At 31.4% G+C, this 11,418-nt stretch overlaps 1 protein-coding gene across 8 annotated transcripts in view; it reads left to right on the top strand.

The window, feature by feature from the left end:
* The window catches only part of HFM1 (helicase for meiosis 1), an 89,472-nt gene that overhangs the window by 28,656 nt on the left and 49,398 nt on the right, over positions 1 to 11,418 (top strand). For 7 of the 8 annotated variants that reach the window (XM_019661769.1, XM_019661765.1, XM_019661767.1 and 4 more), the window contains 7 exons: positions 446 to 489; positions 594 to 695; positions 1,087 to 1,232; positions 1,907 to 2,001; positions 3,491 to 3,624; positions 4,436 to 4,483; positions 7,268 to 7,348. In XM_019661769.1, coding sequence (XP_019517314.1) covers positions 446 to 489; positions 594 to 695; positions 1,087 to 1,232; positions 1,907 to 2,001; positions 3,491 to 3,624; positions 4,436 to 4,483; positions 7,268 to 7,348 — 650 coding nt within the window. The remainder of the gene's footprint in view (positions 1 to 445; positions 490 to 593; positions 696 to 1,086; positions 1,233 to 1,906; positions 2,002 to 3,490; positions 3,625 to 4,435; positions 4,484 to 7,267; positions 7,349 to 11,418) is intronic. The other variant, XM_019661764.1, reaches the window with a different exon arrangement.

Here is an 11,418-nt window from a genome sequence, read left to right as displayed (position 1 = left end):
GAGACTCAAACCGCTGTTGCTCAGAACTCAAACTCTTGAGCGAGCTCTTAACCAACTGAGGCACTCAGCTGGCCCTCCTTTTCTTTTTTATAATAACCATTGTAACAGGTATGAGGTACAATCTAATTGTGGTTTTGACTTGCATTTCCCTGATGATTAGTGATATTGAGCACCTTTTCATGTACTGTCATCTGTATGTCTTTGCAAATTTTTCTATTCAGGTCCTTTGCCCATTTTTAAATGAAGGCCATTTGATTTTTGCTGAGTTGTAAAATTAGGGACTTTTGAATATGAAAGTTAGATATTCTCTACTTCTTAAAGATGGTTTTCAAATAATGATATTGTGAAAATATTTTGATGTCTATGAGCTTCACAATAATTAATAAACTAAGAAGTTTTTGATGTTCATGGAATAACTCAATAATTTTATGGTATTTTTAAATAGGTTACAGAAGTGTGCATATTCCATAAGAGATTCAAAATTGAGAGGTAGGTTTAGAGATAATTTTTGAATAGCATTTGAGCTATAAATAAAGAGTCAATTACTGATGAAATATTAACAGTATGTAACAAATTATATATTTCTGTTATAGATATCATAATACATGGTGTTGCTTATCATCATGCTGGTATGGAGCTGTCAGATAGAAAAGTAGTTGAAGGAGCTTTTGCTGTTGGAGATCTACCAGTTCTTTGTAAGTAAAATATATTCTTGTGGATATTATAAGATATTTTGGAAAATTATTTTTAAGAGGATAAAAGAAAAAACTCAAGTATTCTGACTTATTTCTACTTTTCTCCCGTCCAAAAATTATGTAAATATCCATGCATGTTCATGCTATAGTAACTCTTTAGTAGTTTTAGTTCTTTATCATGTTACTGAACATAGTGCAATTTGAAAAGTAAGAATTTAATAATTTTTTAGTTTTAAGCTATATTATTTTGTGTTGTAATGTTCTTTCTTTTTAAATAAATTCCCTATATATATGAGTCTTTATTTATAAAAATATACCTTTTATATGAAAATGTCTAACTGAAGCAATAAAATTATATGTCTTGAAAGTAATATTCCTTAATCTGATGCAGTTACTACCAGTACTTTAGCTATGGGAGTAAATTTGCCTGCTCACCTAGTAATTATAAAATCCACAATGCATTATGCTGGAGGAATGTTTGAAGAGTACAGTGAAACAGATATTCTACAGATGATTGGTAGAGCTGGTCGACCTCAAGTAAGTGACAGTGTTTTTACTTTTTGTAAATTATTTTAAAGACAAGGTAAAAAAAATCCTTTTTGTATATTTTTTGTTAAACAAAAGGTTAAGATTTTATGTTTGGATTAGTTTTAAAAATAAATGTAACTGAGGAAATCTACTTTACTGAAGGAATAGAAGTAAAACAAGTCTCACTAAGGGATACATACTCCCTCTACTCCATCTAAGCTCTCATTGGTTGATGAATGGTTGGATTTATGAATGTGTATGCTGTTAAAGTTTTTTTTGGTTTTGAGTTTTTTTGTTTTTGTTTTTACTCCGAATGGGGATGCTGTTGGCATTTTGTATGGGATGGTTTTTCATTGTGGAGGACTATCATGCATTGCAGAACATGTAGCATTGCTGGATCCTAGCATAAAATGCCAATAATGGTCCCAAGGTATTGTGACAATTAAAAATCAGCCCATAAACATTACAAAATTAAATTTTCAGTTAACATTCAAATTCAGAAGCATTTGTAAGGCCTTTTTGACCTGTTGTTTAAGACAAGGAACTGTTTAATATAAAATCAAAGTCTTGAGTTATTGAAGAGGACTGGTATCAGCTAGTGCTCTTCTTCACTTAATTTCTCTGTGTGTGTGTGTGTGTGTGTGTGTGTGTGTGTGTGTATTTGTGTGTGTTTTTTTTTCCAGTTTGACACTACAGCTACTGCAGTCATTATGACTCGGTTAAGTACAAAAGAGAAGTATATTCAGATGTTGGCTTGTAGTGACACTGTAGAAAGCAGGTAATACAGAAAATATTTCAAAAAGATATTGTTAATATAGCCTATATATATATATTTTTTTTTTTTTAAACATTAAAAGGAAATTTGGTTAGGGGCTTTTCTAAAACCATTTACTTAAAACTTTTCAGTAGTCTAACCAGAAAGTTTGTGTCCTTTTAAGAAATTTAATAGTTAAAAAAACAATATTTTAATTTAGCAGTGTTTCTTAGCATGCAGTACTATGTGTCCTTGTAATAAAAGTCCAAATTAGTCATAAGAGAAGGAATATAATTTTCACATCTCTTTACATCTTTATAATTTGTTTAATGGTAAAGGGATAGGCAATTCGAGTCTTTTTAGTAAAGTATTTCAGTATAATACTCTTGGAGAAAATAAGATATAATTCAGTCTTGACCCTTTTTTTTTAGATTTTATTTACCGTTTCAAATTTATTTTTAATTATAGTTGACATACAACATAAAATATTATATTAGTTTCATGTAGACAACATAGCGCTTCAAAATTTATATACCTTACAAAGTAATCACTACAATAAGTCTAGTAACCATCTGTCACTATACATAGTTATTACACTATTATTGGCTCTATTCCCTATGCCATACTTTACATCCCCGTGACTTATTTTATAACTGGAAGTTTGTACTTCTTAATTCCCTCCCCCTTTACCACCCAACTCCCTACCCCCCTCCACTCTAGCAATCATATGTTTGTTCTCTGTATCTGAGTTTGTTTCTGTTTCATTTTGTTTGCTTTGTTTTTTATATTCCACATATAAGTGAAATCATACAATATTTGTATTTTTCTGACTTATTTTACTTACCTTAATACTCTCTAGGTCCATCCATGTTGTCACAAATAGCAAAATTTCATTCTTTCTATGGCTAAGTAATATTCCAGTGTGTGTGTGTGTGTGTACATACCATACATCTTCTTTATCTATTCATATATTGATGGACACCTAGATTGCTTCCATATCTTGGCTATTGCAAACAATACTGCAGTGAACATAGGGGTTCATACATGTTTTCGAATTAGTGTTTTTGTTTTCTTCAGATACATACCGATAAGTGGAATTACTGGGTCATATAGTAGTTCTATTTTTAATTTTTTGAGGACTCCCCATACTGATTTCCATAGTGACTGTACTAATTTACAATCCCACCAACAGTGTACAAGGGCTCCCTTTTCTCCACAGCTTCGCCAACACTTGTTATTTGTTATCACTCCCCACCCTAATTTTTTAAAGCAGTAATGTCTTCTAGAGCCATGGAATAGAGATAAATATAAAATCTTTTTAGAAGTCCAACTGACTTTTAATGGTTTTCTCTTAAATTTTTGAAACTTAAGTTATCTTACATGAATTAAAGTAGCAATGAGTATGTTATTCAATTATATTATTGAATTATTCAAAATAGTATTGAAGTTTAAAACAGTAAGAGCTATGGCATTGAAATACACATTACTAATGCAAAGGTTTTTTTCCCATTAGTTTACACAGACATCTTATCGAGCACTTAAATGCAGAAATAGTATTGCATACCATCACAGATGTGAATATTGCTTTGGAATGGATACGATCAACTTTGCTTTATATCAGAGCCTTGAAAAATCCATCTCATTATGGTTTGTTCCTTTTACTTGGAAAAGTAGTAATTTTTTTAAGCTAGCTGAGCCTATATTTATTTTAATAGGTCACAGAATAGATTATAAAAATTGATAGGTAGCAGAAACAAAATAACAACAGTCATAAATACATTTAGAGGCAGGATTAGACATGTGCGAAATCTTTATCTCTCTTCTAGTCTTTCAATAAAGCTTGAAATTAGCACCATTAAAAATAAATAGACATTTTAGAAAAAAATTAACTCAAATGAAAATAACAAAAATGACTGAAGTTATTTAAAATTATTTAAAGTTAAAAAAAGTCTTGAATTTTATTTGAACTCGTGTTCAAATCAAAGTATTGTATATAAGTACTACTGTTGCTGCTGGGATTTTCATTCTGCTTCTAAAGCTAACACACATCTGGTTATGTTGCTTCTAGAGAGCTCTTTCATTTGGTACAGGTTATAAAATAAAAATACTTGAGATTGCTAAATATGAAATTAAAAGCTGACTTGTTGCAATGCCATTCTAATGGACATAGGTTCAAAACTTTCAGATCTCCAAGGAAGAAAGGTACATACAGTATTCTTGGTCACTGTTATACAATCAATTAAGCAAAAGATAACCCAATTGATACTGAAAGGATTTCACAATAGTGGTTATCTTCTATAGATGTTTAAGCCTTGTTTTAACTCATAAGCTGTTTTTTTTTCTATTTAAGATTTTATTAGACTACTCTTTTCTAGTTAACTAGGGTATAAACTGAGCCTATAAAGATGAATTAAGTCCATTCTATTTTAGTTTTTATAAATTTTCATTACTTATACAGGTTTTGCATCTGGATTGAACAAAGATGGAATTGAAGCAAAATTACAAGGTTAGATGTATTTCTTTCTGAAAAATTATATTCTATAAATTTTAATGAAAAAGATCAGTTATTATTTAAGTAAGAATATTTTTTTATAAATTTTTTTTAAGGAACCTTGTTATTTGAAGAAAAAACACATGAACTATTTCTTTTTCACACATGAAAATAAAGCTTGGCACTTGTACTATTTTTCTGAATTTATTCTATCCGAATATCTTCTGATATATATATATATATATATATATGTATATATGTGTGTATATATATATATATATATGTATATTGTATAATATGTTAACTTGGTTTGTTTTTATTTTTTAAATGACACTGGTCTTTGAAAATGTTGTATATAGATATACAACTCTTTTTTTTTCTAGTTTAATTTTAATTGAAAATATAAGCCTAGCTTGATTATGGGCTTCTTATCCTAATCTGTGCTAGTGATGTGTTCTTATCAAACCCCCGCTTTGATTTTTAATTAATTACTCAGTATTTCATTAACTGTTTCTTAAACTATCAAGTGATTGTTGAGCAATTATTAGGATTAGAAATTGCTACTTCTTCATTGTATTGTGATTCTGTTCCAGTAAAAGAAAAAAATGTTAGATCCACTAAAAATATTTAGCCAATTTTAATTTATTCTCTACTTGGATATACATGTATGGCAAATAAAAATGCAAAGATAAGGATGAAGCAGTAAAAAGTATTGCTTAAAGAATAAATATATTGTTGACATTTTTAAAAGCATATATCTTGATCATAATGATCAAATACACACAAGAAATCAGACAGTCCCAAAGATATCTTGCTGTATTCTGATAAATGATTTAATGATTTAACTTTCGTTAAATTGGCAGAATCACAGTTTATATTTGCTTTATGTTCAGTTATTACAGGGTAGCTAAGCTTTGCCTACGAAGAATAGCCAAATTTATTATATAACTGAACTGAATATAATATTTTGATATACTTGGAGGTCTTTCTTAAATTTCTTAGGAAGTATCCTTAGCATAGAATATGCTGTTTCCTAAATTTGATTATACTTTCTTACTCGGTATCTTCCAGTAGCTCCCCCATCACTCTTAGAATAAAATGCAAACTTTCACCAGAGCCCATAAAGTCCTACTTGATATTTCCTACCTATTTCTCTAACTTCATCTCTTGTCACTCTCCCCTCTTTAATTCTACTGTGTCCTATTTGTCTCTGTTAAGTGTTCCTTAAACACACCAAGCTTGTTTCCACTTCAGGTTTTTGCACTTTCTCTTCTTTATTCTTGGAACACTTCTCACATATTTTACCTGGACTCCAACTTCATTTCATTTGGGTCTTTGTTCAAATATCAACTCCTCAAAGAGGCCTTCCTGACTACCTTGTTTAAAGCCACCTTTACAGAGAGGAAGGCAAAATAATTTTCATGTCGTTATTGCTATTTTTCCTGTTCTTGGGAAAAGCTGATATATTTATGTATGTTGAAAATTAGAACGACTGTATATAACTTTATATCAGAAATACACATAAGCTTTAGTTAATAGCTTAAAAAACTCTGTCATTTTCTAGGTCCTTTCTCAGCTTTATTTTCTTGCATAATACTTTTCAGTACCTAAAACTCTATAATAATTTGTTATTTATTTGTCTTAATAGCTTTCTTCAGTAAAAAATAAGTTCTATAGAGAAGGAAACTTGTCTTGCTTTAAGTATTCTAAACCTAAAGCTTAGAATAGTGCTCAGCATTCTTCTTTGGCTGATTAATTTACTGAATGTTAATTTAATAGTGGGTAATTAAGAAAATTAGCAAAGACTTCAAAAGCCTTACTTAACCAAACACTTAAAACTATCAGGCTGCCTAAGCAATGTTGCTTAAACTAAAGTATGTCCCAAAAAATCTTGCTTTCAGAGGGCTGCATTTTTCTGAGTGGCTACTCTATTTAAGCTTGAACAGGTTGTGGAATTCCCACTCTCTGCTCTGAACTATTAATATCTCCAATCTTCTGAGGTTTGTAGTGTGAACAGAGAGAGCACTCCAAGCAGTAGGATACTGCAATTGCTCTAATCCCAGTCAGTCAGTGAAAGTGAATTTGCATTGCTTCCTATTCAGAGGTTCCTTCAAGTAGCAATAGCGGCATATTTAGATTTGCTGAAGTAAATACTAAAGGCATCAGCTAAAATAGTCATAAGTGATTGCCTCAGGAGAGTGGCAAACTCAGGAGAAGGACTGGTGGTTTGGGTAACATTCTTTTAGAGCTATTTGACTCTGTACTTTGTAAATCTGTGTATGTATATATGTGTGTGTGTGTGTGTGTGTACATATATGTGTGTATATATATATTTATATTTATATATATATATTTTTTTATAAAAGTTAAAAAAAGAAAAAGAAAACCACTGCCTCATTGGAAGTCAGATGGCAAAACAGTTTCTAGACCTAGAGCAAGTTACTTAATTTAGGTTCCTAACTTGTACATGAAATAATATTAATACTACCTACCTTATTGTGTTATTTTGAGGATTAAATGAGGTAATACAACATATTATTTTGAAAGCTCCAAGTTGTAAGTTATTTTATCACTTATTACATGTTATTATTTGTGTTATTGTTACTATTAGAAAATCTTTTTTAGCATATTAGTTGGCTCTTTTATTTAAATGGGCTTTTTCTTACCACTAAAGTAGGGATTACATTTCTCCCCAGAACAATTACACAGAAACACAATGTTAGCTATTTAATAATAAATTCTATTTTGTACTGCTTTCTTATTTTACTAAAATAAAATGTGTTTTCTGTAATTGAACAGAATTATGTTTGAAGAATCTGAATGATTTATCATCTCTGGATTTGATAACGATGGATGAAGATGTTAATTTCAAACCAACTGGTAATTTTTTCATCATTGTTAGTAAACCTAACAATTACTTAATAAAAAATTTTGCTCTACTAAAATTTAGATGACGGTAAAATAATTGTAATCTCATTTTTCAACAGTTGTCGTCATTATTAACATGATAAATTTATACAAGAGTCTTATTTATAAAATTATAGAGCTTCTTTTTGACAGGCATAGAATTTGTCTTCACTGATTCTGATGACTTTTAGCAGAGGGTTGAAATGCTCAAATCTTTGGGTTTTTTTCAAACCTGTTATAACTCTTGTAGATATCCTTTTCCTATTTCTTAATTATTCACACATTGATTATCTGGATGATACTTATGCTTCTCTCTCTCTCTCTCTCTCCCCCCACCCCTACCCACCCCCCAACTCTCTTTCTCTCTCTCTCTCTTTCATTCTATTTAGAGTAAAATAGAAGAGAGAAAGGATGTTTTATAGTTTTCAGCACTCATGTTTAGAAGTTTCTTGAGGGAAAATATTGACTTCATTATTCTAAATTATTTTAAGAAAAGGTACTTTATTGAATAAATGTTGGGAAGACTAGAAAAGTTTTTTTAAAAATCATAATCTGAGTATCTGTTAACATTTGGCATGTATTCTTCCATTTTTATGCATTTTTTACATACCTGCAGCCACACTATAAAAATGTATGATTTTGTATCATGTTTTTGTTTGTATTTAATATAAAGTTAAACTTTTAAAAACAATTTACTGCCTGACTCTTAGCCCTATGTTTATAACATTTTTTCCCTTTTCCCGTGGTCCTTATTCTAACTTAACTTCTAAACCTAACTTTGTGAGAATTACCTTCTGTGTATTCTAGGATGTCTCATGGGGAGGGGGATGGCGGGCATGAGAATCACTCATGTAACTTCTTCATCTGTTCTTTAGATACTTTCAGTCTCAAGAATCATCCCTTCCCCATGGAACTTCTTGAATCCACTGATACCATTTCTTCTGCCTTTAAATGTACCTAAATAAATGACCTATATATAGCATTTTTCTTTTTTCTCCATCATCCAATGCGTACTATCTGATTAATTTTCCTCTTCTTAACACCTTTGGTTCTCCTTCTGCTTTTTTATCCTTCTTCTTTACTATGGGCTTCTTAAAGTTGCAGACCTTTATTACCAGTTTATGATCACTGAAAACATAATTTACCTGAGTTATGGTGGAAAACATTTCCAGAGGGAAAGTGTTTAGAATGAGATTGCATTCTCTATCTTTTCTACAAGATTCTTGGGAGTACAATAGCATATTAAAGGTATGAAGAAGGAAGGCACTATATAAAAGAGACTTAATTGCTTAACCTAGGATTTTTACATTATTTTGCCCGCAGAAACCTTTTTAATGGAGTATCCATTAATATTGCGAAGAACATTAATGTTATAGAACATGGTTTGGGAAACATTATTATAATGCCAAAATGAATATGAAATAGATTTAATGAAGGTATTTTTTAAGTGGAAGAGAATAGTTTATTATCTAATCTCTGGCTGGGATTCTTGCTCTCTCTCTCTCTCTCGCTCGCTCTCTTTCTCTCTCTTTCTCTCCCTCTCCCCTTCCCCCCTTCCCCCAACTCAAAAATACCGATAGCATGTCTTTATTTTTTTAATTTACATAGAGGAAAATTTAGTTTTGGGGTTTTTTTTGGTGTACACATTACCAAATGACCAATGAGTTAAAGAGTAAATATCAAGAGAAATTAGAAAATATTTTGATCTGACACTTGTAACTTGTGCATTCTCTCATTTTTTTAAATCAATTTTTGTAGAGTTTTATTAATATCTTAGTCTTTTCAAAGAATCAACTTTTGGATTTGCTGATCCTTTCTATGGTATATTTGTTTCTATTTAATTGGTTTCTTATTCAACCTTTCTTCTGCTTTCTTTAGTTTTATTTCGCTATTCTTTTCCTAACTTCTTAAGATGGATGCTTAACTCTTAACTTTTAGCTTTTCTTCTCTTCTAATACAATCTGATCTACTACACATATATTTCACTAACATGAATTAGCTCATATGCATATGGTAAAAGTGAGGTTCATGTCTATGCAGTGAAAAACGTACACTGATGACACAACCATTTTCCCCAGCAACTCATGTAATAGTAGCTGTATGAGACAGGGTTCACCAGAGAAATAGAACAAACAGGATGTGTGTATATAAATATGTCCGAGAGAGAGAGAGAGAGAGAGAGAGAGAGAGAGAGAGAGAGAGAGAGAGAGAGAGATTGAGATTTATTGTGTTGTGAGAAACTGGCTCATATGATTATGGAAGCTTAGAAGTTCCAAGATCTGCAATCATCAACTTGGAGAACCAGGAGAGCCAACGGTGTATTAATAGTTCCAGTTTGAGTCTGAAGGCCTGAAAACCTGGAGAGCCAGTGGTATAAGTCCCAGTCTAAAAGCTGGCAATCTTGAGACCCAAGGAGAGATGTTTCAGTTCTAGTCCAAAGGCAGAAAAAGACCCATATCCCAGCTCGAGGCAGTCAGACAGGAACCGTTAAAGGAATTAAAACTCCCTTCCAAGAGGGTCAGCCTTTTGGTTCTATTCAGGCCTTCAAGCGATTAGATGAGGGCTCACCCATGTTAGGAAAGGCAATCTGCATTACTCAGTCTACCAATTCAAGTGTTAATCTCATCCAAAAACATCCTCACAGACATACCCAGAATAATATTTGACCATATACTTGGGCACCCTATGGCCCAGTTAAGTTGATTCATAAAATTAGCCATCACAGCAGCTTAACATAAAAGAAACATATCTAGCCGAACATAGCTGAATTCTCAAAGGAATACAGTACTGTACACGACACCCTTTTACCTGACCCTCTTCTGCGCCCAGGTTGGCCTTGTATTTTGCCTTGAAAGTGCATATTATGCAATGCCCAATCTTTGGGCATTTTTGTCCTTTGTATTTATAACTAAGGAGCCTCTTGTTACACCATCAACCTACTTAAAAAACAAAAAACATGAAGTGTTATGTATATGTATGTATGTATAGCTTTATGAGGAATTTAACATGTCTTTTTAACTGTGCTAGTATTTTTCTAGTCCATTGCCATAACCATTTGGCCACGACTACACAACTGTGCTAGTATTTTTATTAGAATTATTATTTAAGCTAGTGTTCTTGTTATAAGGTTGCATGGATTTTTTTAGTTGTTTGCTTCAATACTTTTTTCCATAAGCCTTGTTATATTTAGTATGCATTTTTACAGAATGCAAGATTTTATAAGAATGCATATATTGCACATTTATAGGAAATACATATTTATGAAAGTGTACAGGATTATTATATATTTAAGGCTAAGAATTTTTATTAGCTTTAATTTGTAATATTTTCATCATCAGTTTGTTATATAAATTTCCATTATGATTACTTCTTTGACATATGGATTATTGACAATTATAGTTCTTAATTTCTGTGCATATAATGATTTTCTAGTTATTTTTCTTTTCTAGCTTTTTGTTGTTGTTCTTAATATTTGATATAGCTGCTTTGTGATCAGATAACATTTTTTTGTATGATTCCAATCTTTTGAAATTTGTTCAGACTTGTTTCATGGCCCAGTATGTGATCAGTTTTTGTATGAGTGCTTATTCCTTTGGCTTTAAGCCCTCTTCTAGATAACTATCTTGTTAGTTCTTTGATGCTTTATAAAAGATACTTCTTATATTTCATTTAGCTATGTTAGTTGCTTTAGGCAGAAGGGTTGGTTCATAATTACTTAGTCTACCATTAATGTAGGTGGAAGTTCCTTACATAGTATTTCTAATTAATTCTTTTTTTATGACTTCTTGTTCTGTCATATTGCTAATATTTTCTTTTCTTTATTTTTTGTATTTAAATTGTTAGTCCATTTTTTTTAAAGATTTTTATTGGGGAATTGGGGGGATGGGAACAGTGCAGGGGAATTGGAGAAGGGGAACAGACACGTTGCTGTCGTTTTTTGGTCTTCAGTCTAGTTGTGGAGGATGTTGCTTCACTGGCCCAAGTTGGCACCATCATTGCGCTCTTCCCGGGCGAGGCACATCAGTTGCCAGCTTCTGGACGGC

The sequence above is a fragment of the Hipposideros armiger genome, unplaced genomic scaffold (assembly GCF_001890085.2).
Source record: "Hipposideros armiger isolate ML-2016 unplaced genomic scaffold, ASM189008v1 scaffold_361, whole genome shotgun sequence".
Classification (NCBI taxonomy): domain Eukaryota; kingdom Metazoa; phylum Chordata; class Mammalia; order Chiroptera; family Hipposideridae; genus Hipposideros; species Hipposideros armiger.
The sequence above is the reverse complement of the archived record's forward strand: the minus strand, read 5'-3'. Positions and strand labels throughout refer to the sequence as shown.